The 19,721-nt window shown below is 43.9% G+C and overlaps 1 protein-coding gene across 2 annotated transcripts in view; it reads right to left on the bottom strand.

Annotated features, from left to right (window-relative positions):
• The window catches only part of ndst3 (N-deacetylase/N-sulfotransferase (heparan glucosaminyl) 3), a 41,309-nt gene extending 21,961 nt beyond the window's left edge, over positions 1-19,348 (bottom strand). The window contains exons 1-5 of one of the 2 annotated variants that reach the window (XM_076728349.1): positions 18,955-19,348; positions 15,912-17,207; positions 7,730-7,817; positions 5,965-6,119; positions 4,474-4,659 (exon numbers count right to left, since the gene is read on the bottom strand). In XM_076728349.1, the coding sequence (XP_076584464.1) occupies positions 4,474-4,659; positions 5,965-6,119; positions 7,730-7,817; positions 15,912-16,910 (1,428 nt within the window). In that variant the 5' untranslated portion in view covers positions 16,911-17,207; positions 18,955-19,348. Of the gene's footprint in view, positions 1-4,473; positions 4,660-5,964; positions 6,120-7,729; positions 7,818-15,911; positions 17,208-18,954 lie in introns of those variants that run through there. The other variant, XM_076728348.1, reaches the window with a different exon arrangement.
• Positions 19,349-19,721: the final 373 nt, after the last annotated feature.

Raw genomic sequence — 19,721 nt, 5'->3', positions numbered from 1 at the left:
GAGCAGAGATTACTTCACCACAGCAGTCGAGACCTCATTTTCATGCAGGTGCGTAGCATCAGGCATTGATTTGCACTGGTGGAGTTAAATCTTTCTGGGGCACTGTTCAATTTTTTTTCTCACCTACACCTGTTTGGTATTTTGGTGACTCGCTGTTTACCGAAGCGGGGGGAGATGATAATGGATTACTTTTTATCCCGCCTCGAGCAGGTGCGCCGTGTACCCGTGGCCACGGAAATACCAAAAGCAACACCGCGACGCCCTGTTTGAGTTACATACTCTGTGCCTTGATTAATGGAAGCTGGGTCCCAGATACCAATTTCTCAGATTCTCTTAATTGCTACTGGTGAATGTATGGTTGGACAGGGTTTTAAAAGTGAGAGGAACAATTGAATTCAGCAGCAATGATTTTACATTTTAACTTTATATTTAATCAGAATGACGATGTGTCCTGTGACAATGTGAGTCTGAGAGTCTGAAAGTCTTTCAGCTGATGTGAAAACTTAAAATTATTGTGTGCTAAAAACATTAAAAATAATGCGCTCAAAAAGACATAAGCAGCAACAGAGTGCCGGATCAAGCGTTGAACAGCTGATGAATTAATTGCATTTTCATTAGGTCATTAAATGAATTAAATGAAGGGGAAAGAAGAGAAGAAGAAGAAGAAGAAGAAGGGAGGAGAGAGGAGAGAGGAAGAAGAAGGTCTTTATTGTGAACTCCTTGTGGAGCACTTCTCTGTGTGAAATAGAGAGTAAAGGCTGGAAGCGCAGATATTGGTTTATCTATAAAACACTGAGAGAGAGAAAGAGAGAGTGAGAGAGAGACAGACAGAGAGAGAGAGACAGAGGGAGAGAGAGTGTGAAGGCCACCAGAGCCACAGACACTCAGCACTATTTCACCAAACCAATTATCCACAGAGCTATAGCTCAAACTGATATAGTACATTTTAAAAAGAAATACACACACACAAGTATGCATGTTTGCGGGAGTGCGCGCACACACACACACACGCACACACACACATGCACACACACACACACACACACACACACACACACACACATGCACACACACACACACACACACACACACAGAGCACAATCCCATATCTCAGTCTGATTTGTTCTGATACTGTGGGTCTGGTGGGTGGCTCTCAATCTGCTGACAGAGACACCCAAACACCAATTTTACAGCCTTAAGACAACTTCCTGTCCTCTTCTGAGCAAACAAAGATGGAGCGAGAGGCAGAGGGGAAAGAGATTAATAGACAGAAATTGCGAGAAAAATTGGAAGTGAAAAAATGTGAAAGGTAAAGAAAATGGGAAGGCTGTGAGTGATGTCCCAGAGTTACGAGGGGTCAGGAGGCTGGATGAATTATCAGAATCGAAAAGCTGACCGGTTTATGGTGAAATGGTTTAAAATTGCACACGTATACGCGCACACAAACTGCCACACGAACTGCCTCTCAGGAAAATGTTCCGCCTCCATGAGCTAAGTTTTGAGTTTGTTCTTTTTTTCCTCGCCTCCCGTTTCTGTTTAGTCAGTGCAGCATGCAATGTCTTGAAGCAAGAGAAGAGCCTTTTCACTGTCTTCCTACGCTGGTTTGCTCCCCTGTCCGAATATATTTAACAATGGCTTCTAATACATTGTCTATTTCTGCAGTTTTTGTACACGAATTTGATGGAACAACGTCTCCTGCTGAGTCACTGTATCGATCATATCAGGTGATCATCAGCAGATGCTGTTTGCTCACTTGTTATTGAATTTTTGACGTTCAAATTTCAGTTTTGTCTGAGACCGTTTCAGTCACGTTGGCTTAAAAGTTGAGTTTCAAAGTTCACTCTCAAAACAATCTCATCTGACAGTCCATTGAGCAGCTGTTCTGCAGCTCATATCACATGACCTTCATCTGATGAAGATGAGGATGAAACGTTCTCAAAGTGCTCAGAACAAATGGAAATCTGGACATTCGGCAAACTCCACCTGCTGATGAAGATCATGAGATATGATCAACAGCTCCAGAACAGCTTCTAAATGGACCTTGAGGATGGGGGGGTTGTTTTTTTACACTGCTGTTTCAAAAGTCAAGAATGAACTGTGAAAGTTTTAAAGTATGAAACTCAAAAGTCATGCTGTAAATTCTTTGGAGGATGATGGCAGTGGGGCGAAGTGAAGCCTGCTGTTCCTTCAACATATATTGTCTTGAGGGACACTGTTGGAGGTGGGATTGAATTAGATACCTCTGAGACCAGTGGTGACAGATAATTCCAATTCATAGACCTGAGGTCCAGCTGCGCTTCCCACAGGTGAGCTCATCATAACATTTTCCTCAGAGAATTAAATCACGGTCAACTGTATTGAACAGTGATGCCTGTCATACATTTCATAAACATGTAGAGCCAGCTTGCACCAGAGCCGAGCAGTCTCCCTGGAGAGCTTCTACCCCAGCAGTGATGGGTGTTTCCCTCCAGGCATTTTAAGTTCCTTCGTTTCCTGACCAAACTGAGAGACCAGGAAAGCTCAGCTGATCAAAGATCGCTCTGTACGAGATCATCAGCTTTCAGCAAAGCATCTGATTTGTGTCCTTGCTCCCGTTCCATTGGGATTTTAATGCATGGGCAAACTTTCCAACAAGAAATTTATTCCAGCCGATAAAAAGTATTTGAAAGGCAGTAAGAAAACAGAAACACTGTTTTTGCTGTAATTTTTGCTGGGGAATTAATTTCATTTCAGCCTCTTCAGCTTTTTTTAAAAAGAAAAAAAAATCCTTTCTTCATGTAACAAACAAAAATTTGATTTTTTTGCTACTTTGTTCTTTGTTGTTTCTCCAGCTGTCTTTCTTTGTCTTGTTTTGTGTTGTGAAGCGTTGAATGCATGTTTTTGTTCAGCGGCTTGTTATTTAATTCAGTGATTCGCTGATGCTTCTCAATACCTTACTATTGATAATGTATAATAACACATTATAGCCTGTCAAACTGTCGGCTTTGCTATTGTATCGAAAGAAAGTAGGATTAAGTGGCTGTCTTATATGACGCTGGGACAAAACGTCAAGAAATGAAAGCAGACTTGGAGGACTGATTAGGAAATTGACAGAGCTGTCTGTTCAAATGTTTTGCTCGAGACCCAAATACGGCAGAACAACGTGGACTGGTAATTTTAGTGTCAGATGTGATTGGTTCTTTTGTCAATAAGGGAGCAGTTGTGCACACTGACAAAGAGCCTGACTGACAAGTGAATGAAGAGGAGGAGGAGGAGGAGAGACAGAGGGAGGGATGAAGACAACTTGGAATGGGTGACAAGAGTTCTATTGCTGTCTCAAACAGTGACTGATGAATTATTTATTGGAGCATGAAAGTGTAAAAGTTCCCTCATTACTGCATCCTTATTCTGTGATGCACATCCTGCACATAAACAAACATACGAGCGCACACAGACACGTACACACAGTAAAGCTCACCCCTTTAGCCGCATTGGGAAGCCATTAAATATTGAATCAACATGGAGCTGAGCATGCTGCGGTGAGACGAGGTCAAAGAATTCATATCACACACGCGCGCGCGCAGAGGTTACACACCACGCACAGCACCATTGATTTTCTGTTTAAGACCGCAAGAAACAATCAGCACACAGTTTACTATTCAGCAAGCACTTATTTAAACACGGAGACAGTCGAGAAAAACAGTTTTTCAAAGTAAGATAAAAGAACAGAGCGGCGAAACAACACAGCCGAACGGACTCCTGCGACTAAATCATTCTGCGTTTACGCTCGCTTTGATTTAGTTGCTCCGAGAATTTACAATTCACGGGTTTAATTTCAGTCAGAAGAATTAAGCAAATCGTTTCTCCTGCTGGTGGGCAAGGACACTACGTTACTTTGAGTGTTAGGTTTGATTCCTGACTTCTGCATGATCAATCGTGCTGTGTGAAGAGAGGCGCCTGGTAACAGACGGGAATTCTTCAAAGACGCACTTTGTTGTGATGTTTATCGTGTTTGTCTGACTAACCTGACTGACCTGTTTTTGTCAGACAAACACATCTTCCCTTTGCGACTGCCCGGCCAACATATTTTATACACCGACTTGAATCTACGCACGACTAGCAGCTGTGGAAAAATTCGTTAAATTATTACTACATCTAGCCCTACAGAACATAAGAAAGCAGGGAACAATTCCAAACAACAAAGCAGCAAAAAAGAAATAATCAGATATGTTTGCCTGAAAAATATATTTGAGACCTGTGGCACCATTTTGGGCTTTCAGCTGAACAAAAAAAAAAAAGCTCATTAATGAATATCCAGCTGTTAGTTGTTAATGTGCAAACCAGGTTTCATAGATGTGCAAAAACATGTCAATTGATCAAAGTGCATTTATGGACGCGCATGTGGATGAGGACATTTCCATGTGTGTGCGTGCATGCGGCGATGCACACCAGAAGCTTTTTGCAGACATGTGATGAACAATGCCGTCTTCTCACCATGATGTTGTTGTGGATGAAGCCCTTGCGGTAGCGAGCAGGTTTGAGGTGGGGGTACTCTTCAGTGCTGGTGACCTGGATGTTCCACACGCGTCTCCAAGCCTTGTACAGCTGCAGGTGAACCGGGTAGACACCTGAGTGGTGAGGGGCCACGGCGTAGCCCATGTCCACTGGGATGTTGTGTTCCTGGAGGTGGAGGGACACGTATGTGAGGGTTATATACATCAACATAGACGTTGTAATGTATTTACAACTCTGACAAAGGGCACGGTAGTACATAAACACACAGGGCCCGACAGTCTGACCTTGCAGAAGAGGGTTTGTGTTTGTTACGATGCTGGCCTTCGGGTTGGAAATTAAAAATATATATATTTTGCGCAAGCATGTGTATGTGTGGGAGTGTGGGGGTGGATGGTTGCTGGGTGCATCTCGCAGACTGATGGTGTTGTCCTTCGCTCTGACACACACCTACACACATTGTCAAAGCTAAGCATCAGCAGTCAGGGGATGAGGGAGTGGAGTATGCATGTGTGTGTACAGTTGATGTTAGGGATCACACTTTATGATCATGTTCACCTTCAACAACACGAACCAGCAACCCCCAACCCCCACCAACCAAACTGTACTGTATGTTCGACACAACACTCCGGTGCGGTCACACAAATCATCTCCACTCACTCACACACACACACACAAACTAACACAGGAAAACAAGGCAGCGCAGAGCAACAAAAGCACTCGACCTTGTGGACTTCAGATTAAACAGGAGACATCAAACAGGGCTCAGGTGTGCCCATCAAAATAAGTGCATCACTCCCCACCTGCGGTATTACATTTTGTTTGTTTTAAGAAAATGAGTACATCATTTAGTAAAAGCAGCCTTATTGCTTATGACGGATGTACGACTATTCTTCTTCTGCGCTCTGGACCCTGCCTCTTAAAACATATGTTATTATGCAACTAATTGGCATTAACGAGTATTTTCTGCAGGACGTGTTACTCCACCCTGATTATGTTTTATATCAACACAACAAGGACAAATTTAAATTATACCAATCAGCAAAACATTCACAGTCAATATCTTTCAGGTTCTTTTCCCTATAGTATTGGCTTGTGGAAACACTGAGGACAAATGAAACAGATTCCCTTGTTTACATCCTTTTGGTCACACTTCCTGGGCTGCAGAAAAATGTTTCAAGTGAATGTAATGAAGGCTGCTATCATGTTTCCTATAAAACATGTACTGTATGTCACGTAGCGTGTATCCTCTATATTCAGAGTGAAGTCGGTGAAAACAGTTCCAGCACGTCGGCCCGCGAACATCATGTCTGTAATCTGCCATGTCAAGGAAATAACAGTCACTAACAGCAACAGACGTCCTTGAAGAATACGCGATCATGGGGAGCGAGCGTGATTAAAAGGACACACAAGAAGGAAGCAACAGTGAAATAGGCAGCTGCAAGGAGGTGTGTGTGCGTGCGCACGTCTCACCAGCGCGAACTCCTTGTTGAGGACCATCTGCTCCAGCAGTGAGGACTCGTTGTGGAAGAGGTGAGGCTGCATGTGGCTCCACATGTGGGGGAACCACCAGAACTCATGCACGTACTTCAGCAGCAAATCGTCTCCTTCATCCTCCTCAACCGTGCCTGCACACACAAACACACACACAAACACACACACATATAAACGCACACATAGGCAAGGGCAAAAGGACAAGAAAAAGCATGTGTGAAGTGCTGCTATATACAACTTTTTGTGGTATGAGATGAGAGAACATCATCAAGCGACTCGGTTGTTTTACGGTTGTGCTGCTAAATAAGGTGGCGGACTGATACCATGGTGATGAAAAGTGATGCCGTAACAATAACAGATGCTATGGTAATATGTTCTACTCTGTATCACATTTCTTCTAATTATAATTGCGTTCAGTCTCACCTCTATTTTGCTTTTCTATTGTAACCTTCTCCTTTGTTCTCTCGCTGCAGATTTAGACACTTTAACTAGAAAATCAATAAAACCTGTCCTTGGAACCGTAACAGAGCTTAGAATGCGCAGCAGTATGTCATCGCCTCACAAATGTGCCTGTATAAATATTAACCCGTATCTCAAAATCTGGAGGTAGCGTGAAATAATTTGATCTATTTTTTTTTTTTTTAATGATGAACAGGTTGACTTATATACACACTACAAGCTACAGCAACTGATTACTCCCGCTAACACTGTACAACTGTGCAGCAAATTCATCCTTTCTTTAATAAAGTTTCTTCAGGGCTGACTTTTCTTTCATCTTTATGTAGCTTATTCACATATATATTCACATATATTTATGTAAAAATACTAATATGATTTACTGCAATGCACGACACAAATGAAAGAATTTCTGCCTCTGCTTTAATCTTAAATGAACATCTATTTAACACAAATACATGACCTCACTAATAAAGTCATGGTTATTCATTTAATCAAAGTGTAAAGAGTCAGCTGACAGATGCATTCGTACTACCTGTTATATACTTACATGCTTTCAACAGAAATCTGCATTATAAATACGAATGGTTCTCACTTGAACTGTGAAACATTATGTCTACTTTTTACGCAGTTTCAGTGCCATGTTTCAAATAAATGAGGCACATATTGTCTTAACTGCTTACTGTAGTAAAAGAAGTGTGCTATTTAGACTTCCACATTATGATAATACATTTTTTTTTTATTGACTCAGACGAACACTGGGTAGCATCTAAATACACTTTTCAATTGATGGATTGTGCTAGGTGTAAACAAATGTTAATGTGAACATTTCCACTTAAAAGATTTGTTTCATCCTTCATCATTAGACCCAATAACGGTTTAGGATGTTGAGCTCCACAAGGTCAGTGCACGACCGTTGGAGAATTAAAAGAAAAAAAGATGTCTTAATGTCGAACGGCGAAGCAAAAGTAAAAATGAAAACTGATTTTTACATAAAATTACCATATGCAATAAGCTCAAATTGAAACCGGTGGATAGCTTTATTGAAGGCAAACTATTTTATCCAAGAACCTTAACCTGCACCATTTTAACAACTGACATTTCAAGCATCTACATAAAAACCCACTGAAATGAATGAAGCAATGAATCATTCATACAGTCCAAATGATAGAAAACACCTTTTTCGCAGACATTTTTAAAAATATTATATTCAGATTTCTATTTCATATAGGCACTATGCAGGTCTGGCACTGGTATGGTACATATGGAAAACATAAACAGAACACACCTGTGTGGTAGAACTTGCCAGAGAAGCCCAGGTTGAAGGTGAAGTTGGAGATCTGAGAACGCAGCTGTCTCTGAGTGTCAAGGAGAGCCTGCGGATGGATGGATGGATGGATGGATGGATGGATGGATGGATGGAAAGAATATTAGTGACAGAAACACATCCATCCCCTAACTGCTCAGACAGCACACAGTATATCAGGTGCACACAGATAAACACCTGATCTTCCTGATTCTGCTCTTAATTGAACTCATGCTGTCACGCTGTGTTTCATTATTTCGCTCCATTGTTATTCTGTTTAAGTGTTCCGGTGGCTGCTCCTGTCCTTACAGTTACCTCAGTCTCTGGTTCCAATACTTGAGGATCAGGATTTTCTCCACTTATTTAATGACTTCATTAGTTTACTGGCCTTTAAACAAAGACTCTGTAATGAGTGTTAACTAAAGAGAGTTGCACTCTCGCGCACACAGTCACACACACCGACAGTAATGCGAGTTAATGAAGGTCAGTGCATTAGTAGCCTCTGGAGGGTGGACTAATAACCCCCGCACACACTCCTCCCTTCTCATCACTCTCTCCATCCATCCCTAACATTACCAAGTGAAACCCTGCATCACCCCCCCCCCACTCTACTGCTGCCTCCTCTCCTTCTTATTCTCCCTCTATTCTTACTGCTTCTGAGAACCTGCAGTCGCCGCTCTGCCCCCCTTCCCCATTTGTCTTCCACCACCCACACCCCACCCTTCTCTCAACCTCCATCTCTCCCTCGCCTGCTCCGTGAAAATGTCACATTCTCAGGAGACGGGACTGTTCTAATTTGAAAGGAAGGCTGAAGCAGCATGGAGGAAAGATCGCTCTCTCTCCCTTTCTATAACTCTCTCCCCTCGCTCTCTCTTGCACTCTCCCACCCCATCTCCTTGCCACGGTTGCACTTTTTGCAATCTGCTCCCACACAAATATTTTGTTTATTTATGAAACTCTTATACTGTTATTCTCCGTATATTTCAGTCTGCCTGAGTCTTTCTGTTGGGCCACATGCCACATCTCTATTACCAATCTTTGTCATGCTGCTTTTAATCGATCCCCAGGAACCGTTCCTGATTTACGAGACCTGAGCAGCTGATGTCAGAGCAAGGAATCCGTTCCAGGCAGTTTCTCTCTCTCTCTCTCTTTTCACCCTCTCTCCCTCAGTGTGTATGTGTGTGTCCCAAACTAACAAATATACAGGCACATGCACAGAGCATCTTCATTAACTCTAATCTAATGGTGTTGAAGATGGCTACATGCTGACAGATGTGCACAGCTCCCTAATCTGATCCCCTGTCTTCTCTCCTATGACATCCTCTACATCTTACACACACACACACACACACACACACACACACACACACACACGTGTTTGCCATGCCACACACAGGCAAACATGCGAGGATGCAAAGACTTCGGAATCAAATTAAGTTTGTAGCTGAGTGCTTTGCATTGTAACTCAATATACGCTCCCTGATGCACTTGGTTGAAATGCATTATTAACACATGTGTTGGTATCTGTGAGGGTTGGCGGAGGTGTGTGTCCAAATGTGCGGTATATTAGTTTAAACACCTCATTTGTGGTCTGCCACCTAACATCCATAGCAGAACAGAGAAGAGCCACGCAGGACATTGTCGTGATGCGCCACTGACTCAGAGTCACAATCAACTGTGCAGGTGCTGTTGCATGTTTTAGCCCTTTTATTATTTTATTATTATTTTTTTAGTCTAATTATTACCTTTCAAGACAGTCTAAACGACAGGATATAACCACATACACTCTGTATTATGAGCACATTTTTCTTTAGTATCTTCTTTTGCATCATCTTATCGAGCACTTCTTGTACTGCAGTTACGGTCCGACAATGCTTGAGCACACATTTTCAGACAGTGTCTCTTGGACGGTGTTCATAGTGTTGTGCTTGGTTGTTGACATGAAAACTGAAATAATTGCGTAAAGGATGATAAAATAGAGCACGAGAGAGAACTTGAAGTCCTGCTTCCTTTCTCACCTCAGCACAGCAACCACAGCATAAAGTGGGTGTCAACTGGATTGACGGTTTTCAGAAAGTTACATGAAGGGTCGGACGTGGCCCCCCCTAATCCAACGTCAGAAAGGTGTCGGGGGAGGGGATTTCCTGAAACTATTCAACCATCCAACAAACATTTCTGAAGAAGCAAGCTTATGGGCCTTTGTGAATTTCATAGCAACCTAACCTCCCTGCGTTTACAACATTTTTATTTTGGTGGGCTCAGTGTGTGTTCTCCAGACAATGGGGATAAGATCTGTTTGCCAGTTGTGTGTCATAGCCAATAATACAGTTTTGAAATCTGCACATTATTGGTAAAATATTCATATCGCGACCACATCAGGATAGAGCAACCACAGTAACAGTAACAGGAAGTTTTGTTAACACCTCAGCGAACCAAAAACAACGTGCTGGAGGACTGTGGCAGTTAAACTGAAACTAAAAACCTGTTCTACTGTATATCATCACAAGGACGCAGAACTGTGGGTACAAGCTATACCCTGCAATCAAAAGGAAACAGGACACTGAGCATATGACAAAACCCTAACTCTGGCTCTGAGGGACAGTGAAGTCCCCTCCTGCTGTTTTTCTGAGGGTAACGGCAGCAGATCTGGGAGAATGGAGGGCTTTGAGCAATATGGAGCCAATCTGTCCACTGGATACAGAGCTCAAAGCTGGAGATGGTTTTAAAATAGGCCATAAGAGATACTTCATAAGAAAGAAGAGGGGATTTGGATTAGCAGGAGGTGGGACTATGAGAGATCTTGACAATCCTATTGATGAAGGTAAACACACACACTGTGATTAGCGGTTAGCGATAGCCCTCATTTCTGTGCCCAATCCCACAGCTGCCGAGCACTGCTAGTGTCAGAAGCAATGCCAGTTTGCTGCTGTGTATGTGGGAGCGACAGCGGGTGTGCGTGTTTGTGTGTTCTTGCGTGTGTGTGTGTGTGGTAAGCACTGGAAGAAGTGCCAGCTAGATGTTGGGGTTCAAACAGATGGGAGACAGGCATCTGGACAGCTGGCATTCACTGCCTTTCACAAACCCTTTACACCAACCACCTCTCCACCATACACCCATTCTGTCATTCTCGCCTTTGCACTGTTTCTTTTTTTTTTTTTTTTCTTTTAGCAGCCATAAGCCTGGCTGGGAGATCAAAAATAACAAAAGTAATTATAAAATAACTTATTTGCAAACAGATTTAAAGGCGGCTCGAGAGGAATGAGAAAAGTAGACACATTTGTGGGGTTTCATTTTTGTGCAAAAGCAGGTCAAAGTTCTTGACTCATCTCCATGAGTGCATGTGTTTGCGTCTATGTGAAGCTGTGCATGTAATGTGAACACTAGACCAGCAAATTTAACTGGGTCAGGCATCTCTATTTGATGAGCAGGAAGAGCGCTTCACCAGTTAATGCCAGTCTTCCTTTTGCTTACTCTTCCCTTCTCTGTCTCACTTCCAGTCTCGCTTGTCAGATTTCAAGTCTGTGTAGCTTTTCATATTGGAGCATTTTACAAAATCATCTATTCACTTGCATTTACGGATCCAAGGTACTTGTGATTGCTTTGGCATCGCTATACTTACACTAAATTCTACTTGGCAGCCCCTCAAGGATTTTGAGTTTCAGTGATTGCTGTGACCGCAAAACCTGCCTCATTTTGTGGAGGAAAATGCATGGCACACAGCCACACTCTCACAGTGAATCTGGAGTAAAAACAAGAGCACTAACAAAAATACTTAATTAAACAAAAAAAAAACTTACTAAGATAATTTGCTTGTTGAAAGGCGTCGCCATTACAATGACACAGCGATGGCTGTCTTTTTCTGTACCGTATGGTATATAATAAAAATGAAACTCCCCTATTCATAAACATGTGATAGCGTCTGTTCTTTCTGCAACTGTAAAACTTCTCCTTCCCTGCAGGGCTGACTGTGATAATTTCACTTGTCCAGAACAGGGGGGAGAATGAGAACAGATGTCGGGAAGCATCACGCTGGAAGCAGTATCCTGTTCCTCTCTGCTGTCTTCTATGTCATCTCCTTTTCTCCCTTTCTCACCTGCAACTTTGTCATTTTAAGAACCATTAAGGTCTGACACCTAAGGTTCTTTAGCAAGGGTGTCAGCATTTGCTATGTGTTAAATGGAGGATGTCGTCTGACAAATTAAGAAAAACAAATCTGTGTGCCTCTTGTAGCAATAAAAGTCTCCTTTTCTCCCATTTTCTTGTCTCCATCCACTGGTTTTCAAATGTTTTCGCCGCAGTTTATGTCTTTTCTTCATTAGTTGTGTCAGAATTTGGCAAAGTAATACACAGGTATGAAATGAGCTCTGTTTAATTGACTTACGCTGCAAATAGGCATCATTCTTAATTAAGGTGAACTCTAAGTAGGACTGCACAATAAATTCCAGACTGCGGAGCCAACAATCTTCAATGAAGTCTGAATTTTACCCCTTTTGTTAAATTCCACTTTTTGTCTTGCTTTCAATTTTAGGTCACTGCCAGACCAAAGTGATCATGAAGACATGAAAAAACACTTTAGCCCAGATATCTATAGTCTTTATTTCAAATCTCACCCCAGTCACACATTCCTCAGTGCAATGAATGCAGTCATAGGTAGAATAACTATCTTCTAGCTGGAAACAGGCTTCCTACCCATAAAGGAGAAATAACATTTTAGGGCTATTGGGCCACATGAAAATAGCAATTATTTGACAAAAACTGCCCCCCTGGGTGTTTGGAAGCACATGTTTTAATCTTATTTGGCCCACTATTTCTTTTCAGGGGTACAAGAGACTGACTGCCACAGCCTGAAATGGGCAAAACGCAGGTAATTTCCAGCAGACCATCACTGAATAATCTAACTTGCACTCATACAAATATGCGGACATTTTGCACAAAGCACAGCTACACAGAAAGGTTCTGAGTTGATGTGAGCTGACTGTGCATATCACTGTGCCACTACCTTCCTTTGGATACATAAAAATGCCAAATCTCTAATCAGTTAAAGTAAATGCAGCCCTATGTGCAAAGAGAGTGTGCGTCTTGGCTTGAACAGTATGTGCGTTCACATGTGCGTGTGTGTCCTCTCAACTTAGATGACACGGCATCAGAAAACACCTTGGGGAGGAAAAAAGTGAGAACGAGTTGAGAGGTTTAGGGAGGAATACAAATAGTCTGCAGATAGTGATCAATGATTCGGGCGAGGAAGGGGGTGCGTGGGGCAGGAGGAGGGAGGAAAGAAGGATGTGATAAAGAGGGATGTGAAGATGAGAATCGAACACCTCCCTAACGAGCACTCCAAGGCAGACAACAGGAGAAAACCTACACGCATGAATTAAATAATGCAAACATGGGCACATGCGTATCATTGACGGGAGTTTTTGACTGGCATCATCCCTCATTTTGAGAAATGTCATCTGTGGGGTGCCTCCCTGTGAATCATTTTAACAGAGGAAATACAGCAGTGTGCGTGAGTGTGTGTGTGCGGACGGGGGAGGGCCGACGTGGAGGGGGGGGTGTAGGTATTGTTTGTCACCAGATGAACTCGTGGGGTGAGACTAATGAAGAGTGCAGAGAGAAGGAGGGAGGCATTTTAATTGGCTTCTCTCTGTCTCACTCCTCTCCCTTCTTCTCGCGGGGAGAACAGGAGATTGAATGTTGGCTTTACAGAGGTAAGAAGGGATTTCAAACATTGGCACTGCAAACGCCTTGTCCTACTAATTGGTCAATAACACATCCTGTTACATACTTTGATGTCGTGTTACATACAAGCTGTCTCTAAAGCACCATGGGGATGAGAGGATTCACATTAACTTCATCGTCATTCACATCTGTTCTGTGGCATCTCGTACTGATATTTGCTAATTGCAGCGCCACAATATTTAGAATGAAACATTCTTAGATGTCCTGATGACATCGGGATGATATCACATAACACTGAACATGCATGTAGATTTTTGGGGATAAACCTGGGCTATAATGTGATTATGCACACCAGTTCTACCCAACTGAATTTATTCCATTTGATGTCATTTTACTCCTTAAAGCCATTGTCAATCGATTCTGCACAGCCTCAACTTATACATTTCTCCATACATCTTCCTGCCATGCTTAAATAATTCGTTGGACTCCACAAGCATTCATCCTTGCTTTTTAAATAAACTAGAGAATCTTTTCAGCCGTCACCTTCACCCGACTCTTAATGTATATTTGACACATGGCCGTCTAATGTGAGTCATCCTTTCAACAGCTTTTCAATGACACTTCGCTAAGAAGGGAAATTTTTCCATTTATGGGCCCATCTGAAAACTAACCATTTACTAATCAAAGATACGTGGCATTTAGAAAAGATGACAGTGACATAAAATGGTTGGCGTCCGCAATTATGAACACACATGGCGTGCATGTGCATACACACTTGTCACTTAAAATAAGCCTGAGCGTAATCAGAAAACTCTACCTGAGGCTCTCCTTCTCTGAGGGGAGGACTGCTACAAATCACCATATCCCCACTCCTCTAACTTCCCTCCTCTGCTTCCCCATTTCCCTTCAGCATTTTGTTTCTCTGAAATCGCAAAGTTAGCTGCTAGCTCTCCCCCTAGGCGCCATACTCCACCTACCCCTCCCTCCCTCCAACTCTTTTTTCCTCTGCTCTTCCTCACTGTGATTGCCAGCTATCCTGAAGGAGAGAGGAGAAATGTGAATGTTTCAAATGGCATTGCCCTCTCTTTTTCTTCCCCTCTCTCTCTCTATCTCTCCATCTCCCTCTCTCCACCTCTTCCTCCATCCCCATCTCCCTGTCCTTCTGTTATGGCACTAGTTCATCCTCATGTATATTTATGCTACAAAGCTGAAGAGTCAGGCAGACTTAAAATGAAAACTCAAACTAGAGAGTGCTTGTGTGTTCATTTTGTGATCGTGTATGTTCACGGGTATGTGTGTGCAATACTATGTGTGTCTGTGTGTGAATATGCACGCTTTTATCCCTTTTGGATACAAGCATCTTTTTTATATTCAAGGGTGGAATTCCTCTCCACTTCACCACCCACTGCCCTCCTGTTTTCTCAGCCGCCCCAGTCCTCTCATCTCCTTCCCGTGTTTCAGCCACAGACAGGTGGCTGGTTTTTTTTTCACTGCCTGACAGGACAGGTGTCAGCCATTGACGGAAAGTGACATTCTAATCTAAAGTAGTGATTCAGAAAAACACCCATGCACAAACACACACACACACACACACACACACACACACACACACACACACACACACACACACACACACACACTTCCCTATCATGTGTATCCTGTGGCTGCAGTGAGACGGGCAGATGCCTCTGGGTTGAGCACATGCACATCACTGCAGAATCTCACCTGCCCCCCTCCCTCCCCAAACACACATACACACACAGAACTACCCACCAAACACAATTTGCTTCTCTTGAATGGCCCTGAGTGAGGACAAAGTGGGAGGATGTGAGCACTGATTTCAAACAAAATTCCTCATGCAGAAGTGTTTTATCCACACTTTTTCCCCTCTTTTTTAAAATATACATAAATTAGGGTTTATATGCCTGCGAGTGTGTATCTGTGGAGGTGTGTGTGTGTGTGTGTGTGTGTGTGTGTGTGTTTGCTCATGCAAGCGTGTGTATTGAAACAATAGCTGTCTTGAGAGGCGGGCTGCATGGCTGACTCTCCTTTAGTTTCCCTTAGAGGAGGAACGTGGGAAAAGAGGAATAAGTGCCATTCATCTTTTCACTGGCTCATTCACTACCCCTCTTTCTCTCTCTCATCTCTCCTCTTTCTCTCTTACACTCCACGTCTTTGTTCCCTTAAATGGCCTCTTTACTTCTGGCTAAACCTCCATTTGAGACAAACACCCTCTCGCTGTACCCCAACACATATGCACTTGGCAAACAACACACACAGACATTAGCGCATGCTCACAAAAGCACACATACATGAGCTTTCAAAAATTGCCCCTTCATGCACCCGTGCTCGAGCTAAAATCCTCAGAAATACACTCCAGGTAAAATCTTTTGCTAAGGTGTCTGCAGACTTACATGGCAATGATTAAACATTCCTTATTTTCTCTCTCTAATGTACGTTACCACACACCCATCACCCTCAATACCTTCACATCCTTGGCATTCATGCGTGTCCCTTCCTTCCCCACGAATATGTCATCTATATCCACCAGTACGTGCCGGTCCAGACCCAAAGTAAACTTCCTGTCTGTGAGGTAGGAGATGGCATCCACCAGGATGAGTCTGTGGAGCCAGTAGCCGAGTCCCTGGCCAAATAGTACCCTCCTCACCCCATCATAGAGTCCCATGTCCTGTACCACAGTGGCTTGGAGACCTAAACTAAAGCCAGGCCCTGGATTATCGCCGCTACCTGCCCCTGCTCCCTCCTTGGCCCGTGCATGCAGCACAGCCTGGTAGGTGGAGTGATTGGAGGAGAAGGAAGTCCAGTCCTCCCCAGGTAAAGGCCCGCGATCTGTGCCGGGCTTGGTCAGATGGAGGAGAGGTGAGCTAGACACCACACAGCAGTCCCAAAGCACCTGATTGGTCCTGAGCACCAGCGGGAGGCCTCGGAGTTTGAGGAGTGGGGGGGAGTTCTCTGTGGAGCGGTAGAAACCTATGATGCCCACTCTGTACTCAGTGCAGTACTGATGCAACAGCTGTCTGTTCCATGTGTCTGCATGTGCATACTTTAATAGATTCTCATAAATGATGAGCGAAAACCGGCCGCGGCCTTTCTCTGTCAGTGGCGGAAGGTCGCCCTTCCCTGAGGCGATCTCCATGCGAAACTGGAAGTGTGCTGACTCCAATATGGCCACAATGTCCTGACCCAGCTGGGAGTACTGGGACTCCACCAGCACCAGCACTACCGGGTCGGTGTGGACGTGTGTGTGAGGAGGGTTGGGAGGGTACGGGTATGGAAGCTGATGGTACGGTGACATGGAGAGAGGCTGGGAGCAGGCAGGTTCTGGGGACTGTCCGAGCTGCATGGAGGGGGAGGAGTTTGTAAACAGAAAATAAGCTGAGAGGAGGAGGGAGAGGAGACAGCATGAGGCCAGCAGGAGCAGGAGCCTACGCAGGTGGCGACGGAATCGCACAGCTACCGTCATCACGGACTGGGGAGTTGTTGCGCGTAGCAGGAGGAGATGTCTTTTCTAGTTTGCTGGAGCCTAGAAGAGTGTTTGCACCAGGTTGGGAGGTTTGAGGAGCCCAAGAGATTGTCTATGAGTGTGAGAAAGGAGCAAAGCCATTCAGGGGTGCGTCATGTCACCATGGCAGGTGGAGAATGAAGCTGTGCCGGATGTTGGGGAACAAAGGTGTTCATTGAGGAAAAGCGGTCGAGGTACACTCCTTCCAATCCTTGCGGAAGAATCACATGCAGAGACAGAGCAAGTGATGATTAATGCCTGCAGAGAAAGGGGACAAGGAGAAAAGAAGAAAGAGTGAATTTGCTGGGCAAGGTTGAATAGTATGCATTAGTTCTCCGTGTGTGTGCTCGCGGGTTAGAGTGAGTGTGAGTGTGTACCTAGGTTGTGCCACCCTGGGGAGTGAGAGGGCACAGCTGGTAACTACAGAGCTGATTGAAAACAACTTGCATCCTTAGGGCTTATCCAACCTCTGGCACGTATTCACACACACACACACACAAAGTGACACCGCAGTTAAAAGCACAAACACAAAAGTCAGTCCTCACAAATAAACAACAGCTGGTTGTGTGCTAATATGGCAATGTGGGAAGGTGGATGGGAGTTCAACTAATCAGTCCCATAAAGCTCTACCGAGAATTCCTCTAATTGCGCCAAACTCTGTGCACTTCTGTCCTATTTCTGAACCTAATCATCTGAAATACCACAAAATTAGAGTTGGAATCCTTTCGCCAGGAGCACTAATCTGGGGGGAGCCCATGACAGTACAGAGGAAATGGAGAGCAAGAGAAATGTGCAAGAATGAGAGAGACAGAGAAAAAGAGCAGAGAGAGGAACAAAATGCAATGAATTATAGAAAGAGACAAAAAAGACCAGGATTAGCATCTTAATGTATGTGCCGGGAGGCAGAGAGAAGAAAAGATCCCACAGCATCTCTTTCTCTTTCTCTCTCTACGCCTCACTCTCCCCCTCTCTCTATCTTTTTACACCCCCTCTTTCTCTCCTTCTGTCTGTTTGAATATCAATAGTCTTTCCTCATGTTCCCCATCCTTCTCTCCTTGTTCCTTGCCTTTAGAGAACACATGCAAAGAGAAGGTCACAGAGCAGGGACTCCCGTCATACGCTTTATATATGACACCAGAAAATGAAAAAGAGAAAGAAAAAAACTCTTTTTAGCCAGCACAGAAGAGAAAGTACTTTTTTGTGTGCCATTTTAATAGGTATTTTAATGACTACACTCATTCTGTTGAATACCTCTTATATGAAGAAAAGGAGCACACACTCGGTCTTATTCAGATTCAAAGTGGCGCTCTGAGATTTCAAATGAGAAAAAGTGAAACGTGAGCGTCTCATCTGTAGGTGAGTGGCGGTTTAACCTGTTACTACAGTTCTGCATGTGCCTCTCCACTGGGAGCCACAGGAGGGCGCTGAAATCGGATAAACACACGAGACTTCACATGAAAGTTTTCTTCTGGCATTTTAATAAATGAAACTCCCGATGGTGCTCTGCATCATGCGGCATGAAAAATGTAGAATATACTACGACTACAAGTTAGGTCTCATGCATTCTGTGAAATGCTACATAAAGGTTTGAGATTTAAATTGTAAACCAAACTGCACAACTTCAAAATCTTTTTTTTTTCTTTTTCTTTTTTTGGTGAGTGGTCGTAATATTAATCGTTATTCATAAGTGTAATTTCTTTTTTAAATCTACTCAACGTTAAGTAAATTATATGAGCAGTGAAGGATCGAGGTGTTCAGTAGCCTAAAACAGTAAGAAAGACTGGAGGTAAAAAAAATAAAATTAAAAAAAAAAAAAAATTTAAAATCTATTCTGCTGTTCCGTTAATGCTGTTCAATCTCTATGGAAAACGAGAGCAAACATCTCCGATTCTTCGCAGGCTGAAAGATGAACTCAAACTAACAGCAGATGATTCCAGAGAGTTTTCCATCCCGCTTCCTGCCACTGAAGTTTATGTTGAGAACGAGCGCCGACTCGCCTACTTACCTCTAACCGAGACTGAGGCGCTGCCGTGCGGGGAAGAGGCGTGACGGGAGAGCGGTGAGTGCGATGCTGCTTCGGGTGGGTCCGGGGCTCCGGTCTCGGTGGCGCACCACTCCCGTGTGTTCTGGATGCTGAAGCGTTGTGCCATCTCCTCTCTATCTCTCTATCCTCCACTAGAGCAGCAGATGCGGGCAGCCGGAATGATCAGCTCTCCTCCCCCCTTTCATCATTCCTCTCTTTCTCCTACTGTCGTCTCCCCCGCTGTCTTCTCCTCTCTCCCGCTATGCCCACTTGTCCTCTTAATCTCTGCTCTTGAAAGTGGAGATTAGCCAGCGAGTAGACGGAGGAGCACAGATAGCAGGCTGCACGTTAACGACTGACTGCCGTGCGTAAATGCGCGGGTTTAAGAGCGCCTACACAAGTGGAGGCGATCGAGCGATCGAAGGAGAGGGAGAAGGAAGGAGGGGAGGGGGCGCGGTTTGATTGACACAAACAGCCTTTTTCTCGGGCATCAGCGATCACGGGCCCGGTAAAAGCTCACGGCCCGTTAGTTGGTGTTAGTCGAATGAGGGATGTCACACACGGATACGCACCGGTGCAAGTTAATGGCGCGCCTTGCTGATCCTCTCTCGCTCCTTGCACAAGTTGTAGGACTCAAGGATCATGAGTGGCACAAGGTAGAAGCAACAATTAGACTAGAGCTGGTATAGAAATGCACTAACATAATCAAGTATGGTATCTATCATGGGAGGGAACACACTATTCAAAAA

This window comes from Chaetodon auriga, chromosome 4 (genome assembly GCF_051107435.1).
Source record: "Chaetodon auriga isolate fChaAug3 chromosome 4, fChaAug3.hap1, whole genome shotgun sequence".
Taxonomy (NCBI): domain Eukaryota; kingdom Metazoa; phylum Chordata; class Actinopteri; order Chaetodontiformes; family Chaetodontidae; genus Chaetodon; species Chaetodon auriga.
Note: the sequence above shows the minus strand (reverse complement) of the source record. Positions and strands in the feature narration are given on the sequence as shown.